A 25476-nucleotide genomic window follows, 5' to 3' on the forward strand; every position below is an offset into this window, starting at 1 on the left:
CAAAAAAGACAACTAAAAGGATTGTTCAACATTACATGGCACATGGCATTGAAGCTCTAAAAGTATACCTGGACTTCAACACAATCCCAACTGGACAGTAGGACAAAGACGTTTTAATGGAAAATAGTGGATTAAGAACCTCAACACGGATTTTCCTGGAGGCTTAAACATGCCAAAATATTAGACAAGTTGTTTTGATTTTGTACCACAACTCCACAGCCATATACATGCTAAACACACCCAACAATCAATGGAAATCTGACTTTGAATATAGGGGACAAATTAGCACATTCCACACCAAGCCAACCTGGACACGAAGCAAGAGTATACAGTGCACTGAAGTCCCCTCAGTCAACCACGCCAATCTTGGCCCTCTCTCTCGCTCACTGCCTTGCTCTCTCCCACAATGTTAATGTTAAGTTAGTAAAGTTACACCTATTTTATGTAAATAACATGGTAAAATGTGCAGCATTGGGAGGTAAAGGGGAGACACTTTCATTGTGAAGGGACGACAGGATGAGGAAAGGTGTTGTTGCTAATTGTCGAGAATAATGGCTGCGTGTGATATTGAACAGTCAAACTATTCGTATCAATATACGGCTGTATCAACAAAATAATGATGTCATAGGTATATGGGGGCCTCATATTTGGTCTTGAAACGGGCCTCCAGATTCCTAAGGCCGCCCCTGACTACATGTGTTGATTTACGTGAAATAACCCCCGTTAATTTGGTTACCATGTTTGAGAAGCTCACCGTCATCATTTATTCGACCGCGGTCGAGAACTCGAGATCATGGCTTTCAGAATGCCATCCCATCACAATGTGCTTCGTGGCCATCCACCAGTTACTGCTCACTGTTGCATGTGTTCTGGCTTCACTGCACTGGCTTCCGGTTGTTTTTAGGATTTGATTTTAAAATGATTTTACTTGTTTATAAAGCTCTAAATGGTCTCGCACCTTCCTACCTACATGACTGCCTGTCTAAATATGTCCCAAACCGCCCCCTAAGGTCGTCAGGTTTTTTCTCCATTGCTCTGTAAAGCACTTTGAGCTGCATTTCATGTCATGAAAGGTGCTATACAAATAAAGTTTTATTATTATTATTATTATTATTATTATAGTGATAACATCAGGGAACAACAGTTTTCTACCTCTTGGTCTGCTTTGAGGCAGGACTCCAAAGAAGGGAAGATATAACCTCATTGAGAAACAGTGTTGTTTTTGGCAGCACATTTCTATTTTAGTCTTAGTCTCGTAGTCTCTTGAAACGTTTTCATTTAGTTTTAGTCACATTTTAGTCACCTGGAATGTATTGGTGTTTAGTCTAGTTTTAGTCGACTAAATCTACAGATGCCGTCGTAATGACTGATTTTACACTTGCTGAAAATAGCCGATCTACAAGCTCTCATTGTGAGATCTTGCTTGTAGATCTCTCTTCCTTGTAGATCTGCTATTTTCAGCAAGCAACCAAGTGTAACATGACTTATACTGGATCTCTTGTCCACTATAGTCCCTTCCTAACATTTTAGTCTAGTTATTTATTCGTCGACAAAATTGTCAGTATATTTAGTCTTAGTTTTAGTCGTCATAGCTTAGTTTTCATTTAGTTTTCTTCAGTGGAAAAAAGGTAGTCGACGATCATTTTTCGTCTTGGTTTTAGTCGAGGAAAACAACACTGCTTTGAGGCAGGACTCCAAAGAAGGGAAGATATATAACCTCATTGAGAAACTATGGTGGGTTCAATTAGTTACTAACGAGCTCCCCTCGTTTCTTACACCAGATGGCGTCGGGGGAGTGCAACGAGGACACGGAGGTCTACAACATCACGCTGAGCACGGGCGACGAGCTGACGCTCATGGGCCAGGCGGAGATCCTCTACGCCAAGACCTCCCGGGAGAAGTCGCGCTTCAACACCATCTTCAAGAAGATCGGCAAGCTCAACTCCATCAGCAAGCAGCTGGGCCGCGGCAAGATGCCCTGTCTGATCTGCATGAACCACCGCACCAACGAGAGCGTCAGCCTGCCCTTCCAGTGCAAAGGTATTATATACGCTGTTCTCGCACCTGCTGTACTAACGTCGTCCTTAGTAGGGGTGGGCGATATGGTGGAGAAAAGAGGTTAACCTATTCTGACCTGAGATCAGATTCTAAAAAATGTCTTCTACATCCTGACAGTTTTCTGAAAAAGCCATGTTTCTGTGTCAGTCGTTCTTCGATTTTTCAAAAATAGCAGACCTACAAGCTCGTAGCGCACCACTCGGTGGCTCGCTAGGCATGACCTCGGCTCAGTACTCGAGTATATTTGAGCTGGCCTTTTTCACACTCAAGATGAAGCGTATACTAGTCATTTCATTTAGCAATGAGTGTGAACTTTGACGTATTTTTTTTAACCCCGTCCGTCCCTCCAGGCCGCTTCAGCACCTGCAGCCCCCTGGAGCTGCAGATGCAGGAGGGCGAGCACACCATCCGCGACATCGTGGAGAAGACGCGGCTGCCGGTCAACGTGACGGTGCCGGGCGCGCCGCCGCGCAACCAGCACGACCTGCACCTGATCCGCGAGGGCCACCGCTACAAGCTGGTGAACGTGGGCACCAAGACGGTGGTGGTGTGCTGCGTGCTGCGCTCCAACAAGATCGTCCCCGTGCACTTCCCCTTCCACGCTGCCATGCCCCGGTGAGTGAGCGGAGACTTGTTGTTCAATGCAGTGGGTGTACAGTCAGTAACTATAATAATAATAATTATTTTTTATTTTATTTATAATGCACTTTACATGCAGTGCTACAGTAGGCATTAGGCAAAAATATGAAACGATAGGTAAAAGCAAAAAAAAAAGAACATTACGCGATTAAAAGCACACAGGGACTAACAGACTTAAGGACAGTTTCTACCCCAGAGCAGTCATAGCTCTAAACACTGACACTTGAACTCTTGACACTCGACACTTTATGAACTAAAAGGACTTACTGTGCAATATGCGTTAAATGTTTGTATTTTGTGTTTTATATAGAGTATTATGTCTTTTGTTTTAAATGCACTGAGCTGGTTTGCAAATCAATTTCGTTGTCTCGTACAATGACAATAAAGATATTCTGATTCTGACAGTTTAGCATCAAGAAACATAAGAAAAACAACTGTTATTGGTCAGGGAATAAAATCAGTGGGTTTGGGGGAAGGCCTTATTAAGGCTTCTCTTGAAGCGGTCGATTGACTGTGGCGCTCTCAAGTGTGAGGGGAGAGCATTCCACAGTTCAACTATACGTGGATTAACCCATTTAGGCCTGACGTTGAAATTCAAAGAAATGTCTTCTGAATTCTGATAGTTTTCTGAAATACCTCATGTTTCTGTATCGGTGATGCTCAATATTTCATGTCACGTGACGCCGAAAATGATATGTAATTATTCCTGCAGGAACCCCTCAGAAGCAAAGATTTCAGTTGAAAATTAAAGAATATATATTCAAAGATTTGTGCCGCATTTTCACGATTGTTTTCAAAAATAGCTAAAGTATAACATAATGCTTAACCCATTCTGACCTGAGATCAGATTCATACGAGGTTTCCACTGGACACACACTGGTCTGATTAACCCATTTCTGACCTGAGATCAGATTTAAAAAAATGTCAGTCGTTCTTCGATTTTTCAAAAAATAGCAGACCTACAAGCTCGTAGCGCGCCACTCGGTGGCGCGCTATGAGCTTGTAGATCTGCTATTTTTTCAATAGCTAAAGCATAACATGATGCTGGCACCAAAATGGGTTCCCGTTCAGAATGGGTTAAACACCAAAATGGGTTAAAGTTCTCAGTCGCCCACGACCGATTTCAGTCATTTGAATTCCATATAGAAGTCAGCGTGACTTCTATAGAATTGTTGTCCTGCACCAAAAAAAGGGCATCTAGTATCTACAAGCGGACGTGTTGTTTGTAAGCTTGTAGATAGACTGTTTTTCGGTTATTAGTCATTTCAGTCTTCCATCCAGAAATCCCTAATGATCTCAAGATACTTCATAACCGCAATCGTCAACGCCTCAATCTGCAATGTCTTCGAATTGGTTAGCTTGTATGGCTACCAAAACATCGTCATTTTTACATTAGTGTGTTAAATGTGTGGGTGACTCCTTTCACGCTGTTTCACAAATTACATTTTAGGACTTGGCCTGTATAGCGACATTTTTCACTTGTGAGATTGTCTTTTGCTGTTTGCTGTTTGCAGTAAAAAATGTTTGCTCTGAAATATATGTTCAAAGATTTGTGCCACATTTTCACGACTTTTCAAAAATAGCAGACCTACAAGCTCGAGTGGCGCGCTATGAGCTTGTAGATCTGCTATTTTTTCAATAGCTAAATTATAACATAATGTTTAAAACACCAAAAGGGGTTCCCGCCTAAAATGGGTTAATATACCCGTCACCAGCCTTTTGAGGTGTGCATCGGCCTTTTTTTTTTCTATAAAAATTCTATAAAAATCTTGATTAGAAAACATACATTAACCACTTCAACGCTATACATTTCGGCCATGCGACGCAGTGTGAGCTTGTAGATCGGGCTATTTTCAAAGGATTTGTACACATTTTGAACTTGTGAAATGAGACATTTTTGCAATACGGGTAACATTCTGCAACGGGGACGTACATAGACATCTAAGGGGTCTTTTGCCCCTTCACCCGTCTATAAAACAACTGCCCCTTTACCCGTCTATAAAACAACTGCCCTTTTACCCGTCTATAAAACAACTGCCCCTTTACCCGTCTATAAAACAACTGCCCCTTTACCCGTCTATAAAACAACTGTCCTTTTACCCGTCTATAAAACAACTGCCCTTTTACCCGTCTATAAAACAACTGCCCTTTTACCCGTCTATAAAACAACTGCCCTCTCCAGCCCGCGAATGCAGCATTTACTACGGTCAAATGCAAATGCCACTCCTTTAAATCCTGGCAGTTTTCTGAAAAACCCATGTTTCTATGTCAGTTGTTCGCGATCTTTCAAATATAGCAGACCTACAAGCTCGCGAGTGCCGCGCTATGAGCTTGTAGATCTGCTATTTTTCAATAGCTAAATTACAACATGCCCAAAATGGGAACCCATTTAGGCCTGACGTCGAAATAAAATTAAAAAAAAGTATTCTGAAAGAATATACATTCAAAGATTTGTGCCGCATTTTCACGATTCTTCAAAAATAGCAGACCTACAGTACAAGCTCGTATGAGCTTGTAGATCTGCTATATTTCAATAGCTGAAGTATAACATAATGCTTAGTTTAAAACACCAAAAGGGGTTCCCGCCCAGAATTGGTTAAGAAAGAAATCCATGTCGTACACTGCATCCACTACACACAACAAGACATACCAACATACATACACCACTAGACTACACATAAGCATACAATACATTATAATAAAAATAAGTAAATATAAAAAAAAGACTGAAATACATTACAATGTTCTCAAACGGATCGTCACTTGCCATACAAGAATAATTAAACTATTAGACAGCTGTCCTACACCTGAACATCCTCAGCCGGGGATTTTTTGTTTAAAATAGTCCAAAAATGGCTGCCTAGACCTTATAGAATAGTAGAACTAGAACTAGTAGAATATTTGAGCTTATCTCAAGTTGTAGGTGTGCCGTCACATCTCCGACCCAGCGTCGATGTGATGGGGGAAAGTTGCGATACGTGTTCACGGCAGCTCCCCGTTATTGTTTCCTCTGTTGGTAGCGAGCGTCCGGGTTAATCGTTATTGTTTCCTCTGTTGGTAGCGAGCGTCCGGGTTAATCTCGTGGAAGATCGTGAGATGGTCTCCGCCGCAGCAGAGACAGCGCGCCGAATCGGGGAGGTCGGAGGAGACCAGGTTGCAGGCGTCCGGGGAGTGACTCCGGCCGCACCTGCGGCACCTGCCGCCTCCCTCTATCCACCTCACCTTTTGGTCCCGGGGCGTCTTCTGGAGGACCGGGCATTTGTTCGTGTAGTGGCTCCGGGAGTCGCAGAACGGACAGTGTTTGTGTTCCCGTTTGACGGGCGCCCGTCCGCCGTCTGTATCGCCCGCGGCGTAGCCGGGCGGGTTCTCGTCCTGAGCCTGAACGAAGTTATCGATCGTTATGGCCACTGGGCCGTTTTGTCCACTGCGGTTGTTGTTGTTGTTGTAAACGGGGTTCTGTCTCCAGTTCTGATCTCCCCTGTTGTCGTACAGTCGTCGCGTGCTCCTGTCGTCGTGGTAGCCGTTCGAGAGGTTGTTGTGACGGTTCTGAGGTCCTCTTCTGTTGTTGTTGTCCGACGACGACGGGCGATAGCTTCGTTCCGGGGACGAACGGTCTTGGCGGTAGGAGGACGGGCGGTCCTGGCGGTAGGAGGAGGACGGTTTGGGGTCATTGGGGGGGTAGCAGCGCCCTCCTCGTTTGGGGGAGTGGTCGTCGCTCGGACGTGGTGGGGGTTGTTCCCACGACGAGTCCTGCTTGTTGTTGCGGTGTTTCCATCGTTTGGCTTCGCCGTCATCCGCGAACCCCGCTAGATCTTTGAAAGTGAGCGTTTGCTTGTTTTCTTCTGCTTTGTGGTCCCGTAATAACTGCTGCGGCGGTTCGTCGACGACTGTCTTCGCGAGGAGCACGTCGTCCGCGCAGCGGGTCGCCTGCATGGCCTCCACCTTCTCGGCGAGGAACTCGGCGAGCTGGTCGCACTCGGCGGCCGTCGTCTGCACGCGAGGAGGCCAGCCGAGCGCCCGGCTGTACAGGATCCTGACGACGGTGTCGAGGTCGGCGTAGCGGTCCCGGAGCTTCGTCATGGCGGCGGCGTACGCCTCCGCCGCGTCGGGGATGCAGAGGGAGCGCTCGATCAGCCTCCGGGCGGGGCCGGCGGTGTGCCGCTCGAGGAAGCTCACGCGGTCGGCGGCGTTCGTCGCCGCGGAGGCGCCGCCGCCGCGGTGATCGCCAAAGTGGTTCTGGAAGTCTCGTAGGAACTTGGGGAATTTTAGGTGGTCGCCGTGGAACGGTTGGATTTTGACGGCGCGGTTGGAGCGGGTTAATTCGGCCAGGCTGTTGTTGTTGCTGGAGCGGGCCAGTTCGGCCGGGCCGTTGTTGTTGAAGCAGTCCAGGGGGGTCGACTGGTCCATGGGTTGTTCTCGCTGGCGGTTGTTGTTGTTGTTGGTGGAGCTGTGGTTGGTCGGCCGAGGAGGAGGAGGAGGAGTGCTCGTTCGCGGCGGAGGTCCGAATCCCTCGTCTCCGTCCTCCTCGGCGTACAAATTGGAGGACGCCGCGGCGTCCGCTCGGGGGAGGAGGAGCTGTTGTTCGCTCTCCGTTTTGAGCTGTCTGTTTTCTCCTCTCAGCGTTTCGTTCTCGAGGAGGAGGGCCTCAACGTACTCGAGGACTCTGTCGTTGGGGTTGTTCGTCTTTGAGTCTGTGTTTGCAGACATGTTTTTACTGGCTATAGTTGGGGCCGGCACCGAGTTTGTCCAAGATGTAACCGAGATTTCCTGTGTTTGCAGTGAAGTCTATATAAGGACCTGTATCTTTCCTTAGGCGCTAGGGGAGCTGTGTGAACTAGTTGTCAGTGAGCCGGAGCCCGGTATTCGCTAGGTACCTCCTTATGTAATTCCAAATACTTACATACAGTGAGATACCTATAGCATTAGATAATGTACTTGTGGTATTATTGCTGAATGCTTCCACGTGCCATACTTTATATATCGATGTGACGCCATGGCCTAATGTCACGCTGTTTCCGTGACAACGCCGCTACTTTGTACTTTTAATTGAGTACATTTTGAATACTTGTAACGGAGTGCATCTACATTATAGTATTTGTACCTTTTGCTTAACCCATTTTGGACTGAGGCGGGTTTTCTGAAAAACCTATGTATGTCAGTGGTGCTCAACCTTTTTCATGTCAAGGACCCCCAGAATTATCTGTATCGGACCCCCATCTCAAAATATGTTGTTCCAGGGAAGCAAAGATTTTAAATTTAAAGGTTTGCGCCACATTTTCACGATTTTTCAAAAATAGCCAGATCTACAAGCTCGTAGCGCGGTACTCTGTGCCACGCTACGAGCTTGTAGATCTGTTTTTTTTTCAATGGCTAAAATATAACATAATGCTTAACCCATTTTGGGTGGGAACCCCTTTTGGCATTTTAACTCAGTATTATGTTATACTTTAGCCATTGAAAAATAGCAGATCTACAAGCTCATAAGAGCGCCATCGAGTGGCGCGCTTACGAGCTTGTAGGTCTGCTATTTTTAAAATATCGTCAAAATGCGGCACAAATCTTCGAATATAAATTCTTTCAGAGCGTTTTATTTATTTATTTATTTTTTATGTCAGGCCTAAATGCCTTAAAACACCAAAAGGGGTTCCCATGCCCCAGAATGGGTTTAGTAAAAACATTTGAGGGATGCAGTACTTAGTTTAGACAGGTTTTGGTTTAGACTAGTCATTGGTTAGACCAGTCATTAGTCCTATACAACTACAACCTATCTCAACCCCTCACCCTAAACCTAACCTACCACCTATGTCTAACCAATGACTAGTCTAAACAAAGTATGTACCCCCATTTGAGTACTTTTTATTCCCCCCCCAGTTTGTCAGTAATTGGTTATTGAATGCAGCTTGCGTCCACCAGAGAGAACTTTAGAGAAGGCATGGACCTGAACAACTAAATATTCACAAAATAAGGCCTATATAGCGACATGTACATACTATGTACCGTATGGACTGTTTCAGAGAGACTCTGCTTTCATAAGAAAAAAACTAATACTGTAATAATAATAATAGCAGCACACTGCCTTGTGCTGCTAGAACTAAAACCCAAACCCCCCTCCCCTCTCAGGTTCATCATTCCCTCAGGTCTCCTCCAGGGGGAGCTGTGGCTGGACACCATGGTGCATCGCTGGTTCACCTTCTGCCAGGAGCAGTTCGACATCGACGACTACTCGCGGGCCGTGCGCGACGTGCGCGTCGACTGGCCCGACGACGGCAAGAGCCCCAAGAAGAGCGGCGGTGAGTTAATTTGCATTTATTTAACCCATTTTGACCTGAGATCAGATTCTTAAAATGTCTTCGATTTTTCAAAAATAGCAGACCTACAAGCTCGTAGCGCGCCACTCGGTGGCGCACTATGAGCTTGTAGATCTGCTATTTTCAATAGCTAAAGCATAGCATAATGCTAACACCAAAAGGGGTTCCCGGCCCAAAATGGATTAAAGTTTGCATTTATTATTTGAGATGATCGAGGATTATTTTTTGCATGATGGTCCCAAATTAACCCATCGGGGACTACAGGGGAAAAACCCCTTTTGGTGTTTTACCCCCATCTGCTGGACTTTATTTCAGAAAACTTACAGTAGGTCAGTATTTAGAAGGTGTTTTTAGAATTAGTCCTAAATGGGTAAAAAAAAAAAAAAAAAGAAGAAAAAAGAAATAGCAGATCTTAGGCTGTAGATCAGCTATTTATTTATTTATTTAAGTATAAAATTACTAAATATGTCAGTCATTTCTGTCCCCGTGCAATCTTTGATTACGAAGCCTGAAATAAAAGGCAATCTCAAAATGTTCCAATGCCAAAAAACACAATTAAATCATCAACTTAAACCCATTTTGGGTGGGAACCCCTTTTGGTGTGTGAACTTGCAGGTCTGCTATTTTTGAAAAATCAAAGAACGAAACTGGCCCCTGTAAAATCTGAATCCCCCCCACCCCTTTTCCCCTCACTGTATATGTATCTTTTCCCTTTTTGCTTCCTTTATGATGAATTCCTGTTCTGTGCTTTAACTATATAGAAGTGTCTATTTGTACGTCTCTAAATGTTTTGATGAATTGAACATGGTGGACCCTGTTGTAAACAAGTGTATAATGCTTAATTGGGTCGTCCACTCACAGTTAAGAGTCTTTGTATTGAGTTTGTGCTTAAAATGTACTGAAATTCTGCAAACTGTTAATACATTTTTCAATCAATCAATCAAAGACTGACCTAGAAAACTGTCAGGATTCAGAAGACATTTTTTAGAATCTGATCTCAGGTCAAAATGGGTTTTAAACGTGTGTAATAATCGTGACAACAGGCCTGGGTGGCGTCGGCCTCAACGGCATCTGCGGCGGCAGCAGCAACGGCGGCTGTCCCGTGTCCTCCTCCTCCTCCTCCCACGTGGTTGGCTCCTCCTCCTCCCATGGCGGCGGCGTGCACGTGCCCAGCTCGCTGACGTACGCCCGCGACGAGCTGACGCAGTCCTTCCACCGGCTGTCGGTGTGCGTGTACGGCAACAACCTGCACGGCAACAGCGAGGTCAACCTGCAGGTACGGGTAAGAGGGAAAAACACTGGGGGGGGTTGTATGGTTTTTTTACGTCTTCTTGGGAGCATTTCTGTCTGTCTGTCTGTACGTCCGTCCGTCCGTAAGGAAGCACACTTAACACTTTCTTTGCCCAGGAATATTCCGAATAAAGGTCCAGCAGATGAGGCAGGTTTTACTCTGAAAAGCCACGCCTTCCACTATACCCCCCAAAACAGGGAGACATAATTGTCCATTATTACGTCACACTGTCACATCTAAACGCTCTCTATAGCGTTTATATGCCAAACGAGGATGCTAGGTTAAGACGGAGAACACTGCCGTTTTGATCTCTAAATGGGTTAATTATAATCTAATGTAGGTAGCATTTTATGTATTCATAGCACTATAGTGTATATGCATAGTTTCATTATATATATTATTGCACTGCTAGGTTCTTAGCGTGTACGTATGGTCCTTGATGACTATATGTTTTCTATGTATTTGGTGTATTACCACCAGGTGTTGTTCTTTGCTTACTGTGAATTGGCTCTGGATTAAGAGCGTCTGCTTAAATGCCTAAATTGTAATCTCTCTCTGCAGGGATGCATGGCCGCTGTGCGGGGACTGGGGGCCCTGTGCTGATTAACCCATTCAGGACTGGGAAACCCCCTTTTTGTGTTTTTATAAGCATTGTGTTATACTTTTATTACATGGCTTTGGTTTGAATGCTTGATTCTGATTGGTCAATTTGCTTAATTCAGCGGTGAGTTATCTCATCATAACGGCCGCTCCGCTGTATAACAGACCGCTGCCTAATCAAACCCGCTGAGCACCAGCTGCGCCCCGCTTGATTTACTGCTGTTTCCAACATGACAGCCGTGTAAACACGCACACACACACACACACACACACACACTAGTGACACACAATGCCATTTACAGCTAAACATTGCTCTCAACAATGTTTTAGACAACATTTGAGCGAGAAATAGACGAAGCAGGACCCCGGAAAATGGATTCTATTTGATCAACTCACTTCCTTGTTTTTTTCCGACAGTGCTCCACCCCTGCAGCTGTGCCAGACGCAGCCAGCGCGAACTTATGGAATACTTTTTTTTGTTGCGTTTTGGGCCAATGTATTAGGTTTAGCCATGTAATAAGTGGGATAATATCTTGCTAGGTGGTCATTGTCGGGATATAAAACTCCCTGTCGGTGAATTATCTCCAGACAATGACCACCTAGCCAGATATTATCCCTTACATATTATTCTTTCAGAGCGAACGTTTTTAACTCAAATCGTTGCTTTCCGTGATAGGTCCCTGGAACAACATATTTTCAGATGTGGGGGGGGTGGGTCGGCGGCCAAATACAGATAATTCTGGGGGTCCTTGACATGAAAACGTTGAGCACCACTGACGTAGAAACATAGGTTTTTTTCTGAAAAACTTTTAGGATTTAGAAGACATTTTGATTTTTTTTTTTGAATCGGCCACAGTCCTAAATGGGGTTAATAATAATGTGTCTCTACTTGTCTGCAGGGATGCATGACGCTGTGCGGGGACTGTGCCCTGTGCTGTTTAATAATATTAATAGTGTGAAGTGACGGGGCGCACTATTCATCGTACATTCAATAAAAATAACACATAAATCCTTTAGACCCATTATTGACCTTTTTATACCGACCCTAAGGGTTTCCACCGACACATACTGACAAGGTATGCTCAGACACATATGACGTAACTTCTCCATTCATTGTCAATGTCATTTAGCGTTTGTGTTAACCCATTATGTTATGCTTTAGCTATTGAAAAATAGCAGATCTACAAGCTCATGGCGCGGCACCGAGTGCCGCACTACGAGCTTGTAGTTCTGCTATAATTGAAAAATCGTGAATTTTGTAGAATCGTCCTCGGGTCTAAATGGGTCAAGACAAGACTCTCTGTCTATAGCTGTGTATAGGATGGTGGCGCTAGCCCTCGATAACAACGTGTCTCTGCTCCGCGCAGGGATGCATGACGCTGTGCGGCGACTGGGCCCTGCTGCCGTCGGACTGCGTGCTGCCCGCCGACTCCTCGTCCTCCGTTGGCGGTGGCGAGCTGTCGGACCACTTCTTCCCCGAGCTCCAGGACAACAGCAGCGGCCACAACAGCGCCCCGCTGCAGTCCGACATCTCCGTCCCGTACGAGGAGCTGTGGCTGGACCACCTGCGAGGAGTCCGCGCCGGCGGCGGCGTCGCCAGGCAGCAGTCGTTGTCGTCGAGCGAGGGGAGCGGCGTCGGCAACAGCGGCGGAGGAGGAGGAGGAGGAGGAGGAGGAAGAGGGGCGGGGACAAACAACACCACGGCGTTGACGACGAGCGCCGCCCTGTCTTCTTACCCCGTCACGTCGTGCCCCGCCCCCTCCCTAATTGGTTCTCCCGTGACCAGCCCGGCGGTGGTGGATATGTGCCTGTCTCCGCCCCCGGTCCCGCCCAAGTCTGAAGCTGTGAGTTTATAGTTTATAGTTTATTCTATGCACACATGGCCATTTTGGAAAGAACTTGGGCCGCCTACTAGGGCATTCACTTTTAGTCCTTTTTTTACTGGTCGACTAGTTGCCTAGTTTACTCATCGACTAGTCGACTAGTTGTTTAAAACTCTTTCAGCACCACCTGGTGGTCACCAGTTTAGGCTTTGAGTGCCAATTCTCCCATTATAAAGAAAGAAATCATTTGTAATTCTATTATGCATGTAATGTGCATGTCATCACCTGTACACCAGATTAGAGGAATTTTCAAAATATGGATGAAAATAAACATTTTTATATTTTTTAAGAATATAAAAGTACCGTGGCATCCGGTACTTAATTGGCAATTAGACGTCTAGACGTTTATGGCTACCAAACAGTACCTATTATGTAAAAAGAATAAAAATAAAAAACGTATTTTTTTTAAATAGATATTTGTACATTTAAAAACTGTGTACATTGGTGACTATGACTATAATCAACCTGATCTTGAGGCCTACAAAAATAAAATAAAATAAATCCCTTTTCTGTTTAACTAGTCAACTAGTACCAACAAGGTGGATTTACTAGTCGACTAGTAAATGATGCTAATGAAGGCTCTGTTCCATTCTGGTCAAATAATTCTCTTGTCTCTGCGTCTCTCTCGCTCTCTCTGTATGTGTGTGCGTGCGCACACACATACATACAGAGCACACTTGGTCCAAATGTTTGGCTGCAGCGTAGATTCCCACGCGGTTTTAATATCAACATTATTCAAGTGAGATGTGTTGGTTTTATACATATTTAACAGCAATATTAGGCTAATATAATAATACTAATAATAACCACCACTATGTATAACACCTGAATTTACCCAAGGGATATATTATCATCTATCGATGCAGACAAACAGACTGACTTGCTGTGGATCTTCTGTTTTTGAAAAATCATGAAAATGTGTGCAAATCTTTCAATATATATTCTTTCACAGCAAACGTTTTATCTCGTATCTTTGCTTCCGGGGCGTCCCTGGAATAACAAATATTAAGATAGGGGTCCGTGGCCAAATACTGATCATTCTGGGGCTCCTTGACATGAAATACTTAAAACCCCTTTTGGTGTTTTAACTAAGCATTATGTTATACTTTAAGCTATTGAAAAATAGCAGATCTACTCTATAATGTTTGGGGTACTTGACATGAAATATTGGAGCACCACTGACATAGAAACATGAGTTTTTTCAGGATTTAGAATACTTTTTTTTTTTGTAATTTCGACGTCAGGCCTAAATGGGTTTTAAAAATGCACCTAATCAATGTTTTGTTTACCAGGTGAGGGAAGAGTGCCGCCTGTTGAACGCCCCGCCCATCCCGCCCAGGAGTTCCAAACAGGCGCCGGTCATCTCCAAGGCTCGGCAACAGGAGACGCGCTCTCCCAGTCCCACGCTGTCTTACTACTCCTCTGGACTCCACAACATGTAAGCCAACAAGAACACTGAAGAGCATGAGACAATATGATATATATTTTGTTTTTCATTAAAAGAGTTGGGAATAGAGCGTCACAGTCCCGCCCCCTTTCATGACGACGCCAGGCCCAGGAAATGATTCCCAATGCATTTTCCCCATAGACATTTCAAAAGGTATTTATTTAAAGACGGTTACGCTGCGGACAAAGCCAACTCGAGTCGTGACAACTCATGACAACAAACACAATATTTTGGACCAAACAAATAATTACAAAGAAGAAAAACAACAAAAAAAGTGTTGTAACTTGCCATTTTTTTCTTCTTTCTAATTATTAGTTCGGCCCAAAAAATGTGTTTGTTGTCATGATTTGTCACGACAAGAGTTGGCTTTGTCCGCGGCGTAAACGTCTTTAAATAAATACTTTTTGAAATGTCTATGAGGAAAATGAACGGAGAATAATTTCCTGGGCCCTGGTAGGGGGTGGGACTGCGACGCTCTATACACACCGTTTTTGGAAAGAACTTGGGGCCCCTTGCTCCTTACTTCCTTCACAGGTGTCGCCGATGATACTAATGAAGCCTCTGTTCCATTCTGGTCAAACGGAGTGCAGGGTGCTGCTATTGTGCATGTTGGCTCACTGTATACTGTATACCTTTATTGAAAGGATAAGCCCCTTGAGATGTCGCATCTCATTTTAGAGGGGGTCCGACTCCTCACTGGATACACTCTGCTACCCCAGTGGGTCTCAAAGTGTCCTTGAGTGGGTTCCAAACGGGTGTGTAACTCTGAGAGTGTACAAATGGAATTTGTAAAGAAAAATGTAATTCTGTTTTTATTAGGCATTTTGTATATGACATAACTTCAGAATATCATTGACAGATAATGAGTAATTAAGTAATATAAAACGGAAAAAATAATAGTGACGGGTAGTGTAAATGTTCCAAATACAATACATAATAAAAAGGTATATAAATGTGATAAACAAGAAAAACATAAAAACTGTTAAACAAAACAAAGACAACAGGACCAGACACTCTTGCTCTCAAACTTTCCCAACAAGTTGTTGTAAATCAACTTAATTACAGACATTTTTCTTTTTAAATGAAGAATAAAAGTAAAACACTGTTTTCTTTTTCCTTTCCAATTTTCGATTGTGTTATCGTGTAGGAGGGGTTAGCGTGCAGCCGTGCACATATTGAAATAGTCAATGAAGGGTTGCCAAGTCTGGTAAAAATATTTTCCAATTGCAAATTGTGCATAACATCTTTCATAAGTGTAGTGTGAGTCGGAACCTGTGCTTGCTTCCAGTTCAACAGTATCAGTCTGCGAGCCAGTAAGTAGAGTCACACATTTGACCATGTTATATTGGAAAGTAGACGGTTTGACCCCGGACCCCGGTCTTCCAACAATGTCTGACAGTGATTTAAATATACTTTGCCAAATATGATGTTAGTTTAGTGCAGTGCCAGAACATTATGAGCTAGAGTGGCCTGGCGACTGTCCACATCTGTCGCAGGCCGGATTCACATTTGGATACATTCTGTTGAGTTTTTCCTTTGACAAATGTAACCTATTATGTTTTTAATTGTAGAAGACCATGCCTGGCGCATACTGAAGAAGAGTATGTTTTAGACTAATGTTTTGAGGGTAAATTAAATTTGTTCAAAGGTCGGAAATAACCCATCAATATAAAGATCTTTGAATGAGTGAATACCATTTCTATGCCACACTTTAAACAATCAGTCAGAAAGGGATGGCGAAAAAGCATGGTTTAGCGACCAGTGGTGCGCGCACAGAACCCCGGGTGCCAACCGAAATGCCTTAGTATTGAGAGCCACATTTTGAGAGAATGTGAGACTGTGGAATTCTTTGACAACTTAGTATATTTAGAGGCCACTGGGGAAAAGATTAAAGCTGACAACGATGTATCTGATGATCATGTTTTAATGGGGGGAGCAAATCATGGCACTACCTCTTTACCCCATTTTGGGGCGGGAACCCCTTTTGGTGTTTTAAGCATTATGTTATGTAAATGTCTTTGTTGCATGGGAAAATATGATACAATGCTTTAAATATGTTTTTTATTTGTTTTTCATTAAAAGTGTTGGGAATACACGCCGTTCTTTTTTTGGAAAGAACTTGGGGCCCCTTGCTCCTTACTTCCTTCACAGGTGTCACCGATGATACTAATGAAGGCTCTGTTCCATTCTGTTTTCTCCGCGCGTATAGCGGAGGCTGCGAATCGACGACGGCGGCGGAGGCTCCGGAAGCGACGACGACTGCGGAGGAGGAGGAGGAGGAGCATCAGCCGAGTGGCGTGTGCTACCCCTGCAGCGGCTGGACTAAAAGCGCTAGCACTACTAGCGACGAGGCCAACGGCGGCAACGGCAGCGTCGGCGTCGTGTCCCCCGGGACAAGCCTGCCGTCGCCATATTCGGACGCAATGTCCTCCCGCCTGTCCTGGCCCAACAACTTCAGCGGAGGAGGGGAGTCCCGCTACGGCGCCGACGACTTCGCGCCGACGAGCGCGTCAAGCTGTAGCCGGAGTTACTACAGCTACCCGCGCAAGCGCTCGCCCAGCACGCCGAAGGCATGGATTTAAACACCATTTTGACCTGAGATCAGATTCTAAAATTTGTCTTCTACATCCTGACGGTTTTCTGAAAAAGCTATGTTTCTGTGTCGGTCGTTCTTCGATTTAAAAAAAAATAGCGGATCTACAAGCACACAAACGCGTTGCAGCGTGTGACGTGTTGTGAGCTTGTAGATTGGCTATTTTCGGTCCGTATATCTAAGAGGAAAGCGTGTTTGAAGTGATCAAACTATAGCAATAGAATCCAAGTTTAGAAGCATCTCCCATAAACACGAATGGTCTCAGAAATGTCCAGAAAAGCAAAGAGGCTAATGCCTCAAATCTGTGATTTTTTCCCCAGGGGAATGTGGAACAGCAGCAACAATAGGTTTTGGAATAATTATTCCTAAACGTCATCATTACATTTTCAGTCATTATATTATCCCCTTTTGGTGGTTACATACATTATGTTATAATTTATGTTCCTTTTTTTTATTTCGACTTCAGGCCTGAATGGGTTAATATATTGGGTTAATATATTTTTGCTTCATTGGCAGCGGTGGCCGAACGGTTTGCGGAGCGGTCTTGATATCGGAAGGTCACTAGTTCGTATCCCCGGACCGGCACGTTAAAATTACCACCGCTGAAGTGCCCTTGGACAAGGCATTGAACCCCTACCATGAAATGTTCTATGAGCAGGGCCTGGCTGTAAACAAGTTCTTGAGCTTAGTCCAGTTAACCTGGGTAAACATAGTACCTTTCCTTACCTTTCCTTTTTCCTTTCCATTGTGAAGGCCTGCAGCACCACCACGTCCAGCATGTTCGACTTCGACGGGAGAGAGCGCTCGACGGCGCTCGGCTTCGTCGGAGGAGGCGGTGTCGGCGTCCACTTCCGAGCGCAGAGAGCGTCCTCGGGCCAGTTCTGCGTCACGTCTTCGAGCTACACGTCCTCGTCGGACGCGTACGGCCACATGAGCAACAAGCCCATGGACGAGCGGAGCGCCAAGCAGAGCGTGTCCTGTCCCATCCTGCCGCCACGGACGCCCAAGTCGAACGCGACGACGGATTCTCTGGCTCGCGACACAGAGCGAGGAGGAGGAGGAGGAGGCGGGACTACTACTCCTCCTCCTCCTCCCAAGGAGCGGCCGCTCAGCCAACACGAGCAGGGCACCACCAGGAACGTCTACTCCGCCTCGTACTCGCCCAACTACCTGTGCGTTACGCCGACGACGCCGACGCCACCCGCGCCGTGGCGGCCACCGGCGGAGCTGAGCGGCCTCTCCATCGAGGAGGTGTCGCGGTCGCTGCGCTTCATCGGGCTGCCCGACGACGTGGCGGGCCTCTTCGCGTCGGAGAAGATCGACGGGAAGCTCCTGCTGGAGCTCAGCGACGAGATCCTGAGCGAGGACTTCCGGCTGAGCAGGCTGCAGGCCAAGAAGCTCCTGCAGTTCATCGACGGCTGGAGACCTAAGATATAAAGTCCCCCGCCCCGCGTCGGATGTTATATCGACCGATAATCGATCCCCCCCGATGAAGTTCCTCATCGAGACCATGCGATGGAGGCAATGTCGTAATTTCCTACATACTGCCTATATTACCGGGAAACACGGATGTGGAATGACTGCCGCCGAAGCGAAACCAAGGTCGAGCGGGTACAGGGTTTTAGTTTCCGACACACCAAAGGTCCGACAGTCATTAGACCGACGACCTACCCAAAACCCTAACCTAACATATGCATGTGCATACTTAGTTTAGACTAGTCATTGGTTAGACATGGGTTAATGTTAGGTTTAGGGTGAGGGTTTGAGAGAGGTTGTAGTTGTAGGACTAATGACTGGTCTAACCAATGACTAGACTAGTCTAAACCAAAAACTGTCTAAACTAAAGTACTGCACCCAACCTAACCGCAAGGACGACGCACTCGGGAGCATGGCGAACCTTTGGTGTGTCGGATAAAGCGTGCTCACCCCGTGAGTCATTGGTTAGCTGCCCCGTGGGAGGTTAGGTTTTTAGGGTGAGGGTTTGAGATAGGTTGTAGTTGTATAGGACTAATGACTGGTCTAACCAATGACTAGTCTACTCTAAACCAAAAACTAAGTCTAAACTAAGAAGTACTGCACCCCCATGACACTGCGCTTATACAACAACTTCAGGCCGGTTAAGACTGAGGTTAGAGTTAGATTTAGGGTCAGTAATAGGGTTTAGTAGTCGGACCAACGCTACCGACAATGGCCGACAACAACAACATCATGTAAGGAGATGTCCATACTGACTCCATTGCATGGTCTTTATAAGGGCTGATGACGGAGATTTATAATCGTCTGGCAGCATCCGAAACCGGCCATAAAAAGTACAATAGAAGACACTACAAAGATATTGCATTTATTGAAAAGCCCGGGAAAAAAACGAAAAAAAAAAACTGACAACCTTTCAAAAAAAACCACAACGCTATGCACACACGTGGTTGTCGCACAGGGCTATTTTTTTGTTTTTTTGTTTTGTATACTAAGATGAATATGAAAAAAAGAGCTTTTGTTACCAGGTCCTGGAGGTGGGTTTGGTTCTCAGCCCACTTGATAAGTCAGTGACTGTTATTTCATAACTGAATGGAATCATTTGGCACTTTTTTTCCCTCCTACCGACATTCTCGTGTTATTTTGATTATTTCCCATCATGCTCTCCGGTGTCGCCCGCATGTATAGAAGTGCTGTGGGCGTCGCCACTCCCGTCGTTTATTATTTAAGCCAATGGGAACTAAGCCAGTTGGCGAACAACGCAGCTATCATCATTATGACCCTTGACCCCTGGGGTCACTGCTGCTGCTGGAACTTACCTGGTCAGCTCGAAGACGAGGGCATTGTGTGTGTGTGTGTGTGTGTGGCTTTGTTCTTAAAGGAGAATACCACCCCGTTTTAGGCATTTCAACGGCAATACCACCCAGTTTTAGACATTTCAACAGGAAAACTGGACCATTGTTTTGCCTCAGATTGTGGCATCCAGCACCATCTTAACCCATTTAGTCCTGACGTCGAAATAAAAAAACGATTTTTCAAAAATAGCAGACCTACAAGCTCGTAGCGCGCCACTCGCTGGCGCGCTACGAGCTTGTGACGGTGAGCTTGTGAGCTCGAGTGACGGTATCGAGGCCTGCCGAAATACATTTCAGTCGACTAAATCAACTGTAGATTTAGACGACTATAATCGTATGGTATTTAGTCGACTAAAACACTGAGACTAACACTAAGACATTCCAGGTACTACAATCACATGTTGCTGTCAAAATGAACACTGGTCGATTGGCCCAGTGGGTGGAAGTGGCTAGTGGTGAATAATTCTGCGGCATTCAATTGTCGAAACGTGGTGGTATTCTCCTTTTCTAAAGGGCGACCCAGTGACGCTCACACATCCACTTAACTATGTACAGTTGCCAAGCCAGTGTGTGTGTGTGTGTGTCTCGTTTTTTATTTGATGCCTTGTGTCAATTTCTATAGAGGGGAGTCCTTGTTACTTTATCCCAGTGTCTCCTCAAAAAAATACTTTTATTTATGAAAAAAAAAATAATAATAACTTGAGGCCTTTTTAACCAACTAAAATATTTCTGTATCCAACACTAATATGCATTATAACCACGTGACTAAAAATTATACAGACCACAACACTATCACACATCGACGTCACGCATTATGCACTTTGGCCATTTTGTCATCCATCCACCCATCCATCCATTCATCCATCCATCTATTCATCCATCCACCCACCCACCCACCCATTCATCCAGCCATTCGCTGTGGTCCATGATTAAAGGACCACTTCACCACTTTTCAACCTGTCTTCATATAATTTGTCCTCACTAATAATTTGTCCTCACTAACTAAAACAACACAATTTCTTTCCTACCCAGTCTGTGTCTCATATAGGAGGGCTGTTGGCAGCTCAGAAACCACCAGTCCACTGTCCACCAGTGACATCGTCGATGTCGGAATCCAAGCTAATAGAAACTGAGGGGTTTCTGTTCCTGGAAAATTGTGGAAAATAGCGTTCTCACGGTAATAAAAATCTAAATATTTCAAAAAATTATAATAATAATAATCTTGTTTGCCTAATGATGATGTCACTGGTGGCCATTTTTCTGAACTGCCCACAGCCCTCTTATGAGACACAGACAGAGTAGGGGAAAAAAGTGTTATTTTATCATGAACATTCTCGAGGATCAATTATATGAAGATAGGTTGAAAGGTGGTGAAGTGGTGCATTATGGCTGATTATAACACGATACGAGCCTGGTACGACGATAGAAGACATTAGCGAAGAACCTGAATGCACTACATATACTTTTGCAAGGGTGAAAGGTACTTATCTTTTTCTTGGGTTTTTTTTCATGTATCAAGTGTCCTAAGAAGTAGTAAAAGAATAATAATAATAAAATAAAACCTTTTTATGCCTTAACCAACTGACCTTAAAACTATTTAAAATGAAGGCGATGTTTCACTTTGGTAGAACATGTTCACGAGGTGTGAGTGACCACACTAAAGGCTCATACATACTCCAGTTTTGTAGTTTTTAAAGGGTTGGAAAACTACACTATTACGTCAGTCGCGGACACAGACCCATCTCTCTGGTTTTACTATCGGACAAGTCTTTTCACTCTGGAGCCATCACCCCGTTCACTGATTGGTCTAGAAGTTGGGTAAACCACAGGGAGGCGGGGTCAATCCTTAAGGACATCACCGCGAGTATGATGGCCTCAACTCTTATCACCGTTTTAGGTGATAAGCTATCACCTAAAACGGTGATAACCTATCACCAAAAACTGGAGTATGTATGAGCCTCAATGGGGGATTCACACTATGGTCCCTGGTGCGCATTCGGGACCGCTTGGCAGATGTGGTAGTGTGAATTCTGCGTACCGTTCCCCGGGAGCGGATCACCCAACCGTATACCCGGGATCCATTGAAGTGAACTCTGGTACGGATCGATGCAATTATGTGAAAGCATTGAATACAGTTGAATGAAGTGTACTCTGGTACAGATCGATGCAATGTGAAAGCATTGAATACTGTTGAATGAAGTGTACTCTGGTACGGATCGATGCAATGTGAAAGCATTGAACACAGTTGAATGAAGTGTACTCGGTGCATGGAAGAATCAAGGCCAATGTGAATCATGGCCAGCGGGGACCAGGCAATTGTTTTACTTCAAGGAGCATTCAGTGATGTCGGGCGTGTCAGCGTCAGGGAATGTTCCCTTTTTAATCAATGAAGGGTGGCTCCACTGCCCGCGTTGCGTTGCGTGACTCCATTCAAATTGCCCCGGTTCGCTTTTTTGACGCACGCGACGGAGACGCAACTCGGCCGGTGGAGCCCCGCCGTTATATGGTTAGCGCACTCTATAATAGGGAGGGATCACAACAAAAGAAGTGAAATCACTGAATATACCTTTAAAGTAAAATTATAGCAATACTGCAACGTAGAATTACTCCTTTACAAGTAAAAGTCTGGAATTCAAAATGTACTAGTCGCTTCTGCGACATTTTTTTCCAGTTTGTCACTCACTGCCTCATCAGATGTACACTAGGGCTGTCACCTTACACATTTAAGTTTAATTTAAGATTAATTGTGACACAAATAATTGCGATTAACGATTTAATAGAGCACCGAAGTCTGACGTCACTTTCAGTAGAGGGCGTCAGTCCCCAGGTTCATGTATTTGTTTAGTTGCATTGAAATCCCCATTGAGGCGATTTTAGATCGCCTCATATAACAACTGTGTTTGAAAAATAAACATGTCACCCCGGCCGCTTCACTCATATGGATATGAAGAATCAACTGACTGAGAGAAAACGCTAATGTTACTGCTGCTGAATTAGTTAGATTTTCGCTAGAAACAGACCATGTATCATATATGAGTGACTGACTGTTGCAAACGATACAGAGACACCTCCCTAACAATAACGCCGAGACAGCTTGTTTATTTTTGGACCACAACGCTTATAGTAGACGATATTAAGATCACCCCATGTTATTCTCCATAGAGAAATTACTTCCGCGAACCAGGGGAATCGTCGGGATGAGCCAGTTATGTCAGGACTTCGGTGCTCTATGGTGTTGTTTTTTTAACTTTGGAGCGATTTAACAATTTTTCCTTTTTTGCCTTTTAGACTTAATCACAAATTGCACAGGACTGATAAGACAAATATAAGCATGAACATGATACAAAGAAATCCCTGACACAATTAATAATTCTTTCTTTACAAAAAAATTATAAAATAGCGGTATAAACTAGTTTACAATTTTGTGACGTGTTGTAAGCTTGTACATCAACTATTTCCTGCTATTTTTGAAAGAAATGTTTGAAGATGTATATGGACATTTTTCAACATGAAAATGATTGACGATTATGCAAAAGTGTATTGCAATTATCTCAAATTATTGCGATGATGCGATAATTGTGACAGGCCTATAGCGTATACATGCAGATTATGCCAAACGGTTGGAACTGGATGGTCCCCGTGTTTGGTGGTTCCTGGATTCTATGCTAAGTAATATTCTACCAGGGTGAAATAATTGCTGCTTTGTTTCTTCCTACCAGACGTACTATTTTCTATGGCCTCGATTCAGAGCTGACCGACACTAATGCAACTGATCGGCTCAGATATATAAACTATGCACAAGTAGTTTAAAAAAAATAAACATTCTTCCTAGTTTTCTTCATTGGTTAAATGTTGTCTCTGCGGGGTGGAAATCTCGCAATGTCCAGAACTGTGACTTTTCAGGATTCACATTCATGAACAAGCTCGAGATGGTGGATGTGGTGCTTTTGAAGCTTTTGTGGGACGGGAAAATCGTATCGAACGTTAACAAAATATGCTTTGGTCTGAGAGGCTGAATCTCGTCAAATGGTGGTCCGTGTGGCTCAAATGCTGAATCGATAATGGGCTTTGTTGTGATATGAAAAGGGTTGAAAACCCACTGCTTTAAAGAGAAAATAAACTCTGTCTAGGATGGTTTCTCAGTCACGGTACATTGCTGTGTTGACCACAGTGTGATAATGCCGTGTAATTGTGCAGCTGTTTTTGTCTTTCTGTACCCACCCCCCCCCCCCCCCCAACCCACCTGTTGCGCTGTTTCTCCAGCAGTAAACATCTTGGCCAGTGGTTCTCAAAGTGGGGTATGGGACCCCGCAAAAAAATATAATCATTTTACACTTCAAACCTGGATTATTTTTATTTTTTAATTTTATTGTTATTTTTTACACCACTGAGCCTGCCTGCTTGCTCTGTCAGATGTAAAAGTCAAAACGTATTTATTTAAAAACCTTTAAGCCTCGGACAAAGCCAACAGCCGAGTTAACAAATCATGACAATAAATTACAAATATAATTAGAAGAAAATGAAGGGGAAAAAATCTATCTGTGCTCGGACGGACCCAGTGAGGGACCCAGCCAGCCAGGGGGACACACATTGCTGGGCAATGGAGTGGCTGCACCACTCAAAAAGAACAGGGTACAACCCTTTTTTTTTTTTTTTTACAGTTTTTCTTCTTTATAATTATATATATTTTTAAATACATAATAAGTAGTAGGTCTTTGAAGTGAACATGTTTGACAACCCACTGGCCAAGGCCACCTGGTAGGCTAATCAGATTTATTTTGGTAATGATGACCTATGACATTCAGGGAAAAGGCCAAATAACTCAAGGCACCCGTATTGTGGAGAACTGGTTCCTAGTGATGTGAACATTAGCGTTTGACTTGCAACGATTATGACGGGTTTAACCTGCAGCATAGCACTCAATATCGCTAGGTGGGTATTGCTTTGTTGCTTGTACGCTGATCCACAGTCTGAATCGAGGCCTACGTGAATTATTGCAACTTTATGCAAAAAGAGGGATACGATGCAAAGTGTCACTGGGTTGACAGTACAATAACAAACAGTTATGGTATTGGTACATGTCAGTATTATAGAAGAAAACAAAAAAAAAACTGGCAACTTATGAGTGGTCATCTGTTTTATAATTAACTCGTCCTTCTGTTCCTTCCTTTTTCTTTGGTTGTACATTCTATTAAAATGGATTTATTGATGTCTGGGTGTTTTGTCTATATAATTAGATCACGTTAATGTCCATGTGGGGCCAGGCAACGAATGAACAAGGGATCCTTTTGAGATTTTTTTTTCTTCTGTGCATCTGAAGTTTTACCCTAACGTTGGATACAAACGTCTGAACACATGTACAAAGCATTAACACTAGAGCAGTGGTTCCCAAACCTTTTTCATGTCAAGGACACCCAAATTGACACTAATTAGCCTGCGGACCCCCATGTGAAAAGCTATGCCAGAGACCCCAATAATAGAATAATTTTACGGCTCTAGCAGTGATTCTCAACCCGTTTAATTTCAAGGACTCAGAGAGTATACAAATGGATCATTTGTACACTCTGAGTTTCAGACCCATAAGGGTCCATTGGGTTCCTAACTATCATTTAGCCGGGGACCCCCTGGAACTCCCTCACGGACCCCTGGGGATCCCCAGACCCCAATTTGGGAACCACTGCATGTGTCTGTGAGATCTTTTTGACCCATTTTGAGATTTTGAGGTTGATTATCTTTGCCCATGAAGCTCTCAGAAGGTTCCCCTTCCATGACGTTTCCTAAATATTCGATTCAAATCATATGTTTTTCTTTCTTTCTTTTTCCATCTGA

General features: G+C 44.3%; 1 protein-coding gene across 3 annotated transcripts in view; it reads left to right on the plus strand.

The window, feature by feature from the left end:
* Positions 1-24858, plus strand: part of garem (GRB2 associated, regulator of MAPK1) — a 41234-nt gene extending 16376 nt beyond the window's left edge. The window contains exons 4-12 of one of the 3 annotated variants that reach the window (XR_013966176.1): positions 1782-2040; positions 2409-2673; positions 8818-8987; positions 10049-10287; positions 12264-12740; positions 14072-14217; positions 16436-16796; positions 17573-22321; positions 22353-24858. Coding sequence is in view for 2 of the 3 variants with exons in the window: in XM_080794237.1 (XP_080650363.1) it covers positions 1782-2040; positions 2409-2673; positions 8818-8987; positions 10049-10287; positions 12264-12740; positions 14072-14217; positions 16436-16796; positions 17573-18256 (2601 nt within the window). In the remaining variant the exon portion in view is untranslated. Of the gene's footprint in view, positions 1-1781; positions 2041-2408; positions 2674-8817; positions 8988-10048; positions 10288-12263; positions 12741-14071; positions 14218-16435; positions 16797-17572 lie in introns of all 3 variants that reach the window. The other 2 variants (XM_080794237.1, XM_080794238.1) reach the window with 2 other exon arrangements.
* The last annotated feature ends 618 nt before the right edge of the window (positions 24859-25476 follow it).

Source organism: Protomyctophum bolini (genome assembly GCF_963924005.1).
Source record: "Protomyctophum bolini genome assembly, chromosome: 21".
In the NCBI taxonomy this organism is placed as follows: domain Eukaryota; kingdom Metazoa; phylum Chordata; class Actinopteri; order Myctophiformes; family Myctophidae; genus Protomyctophum; species Protomyctophum bolini.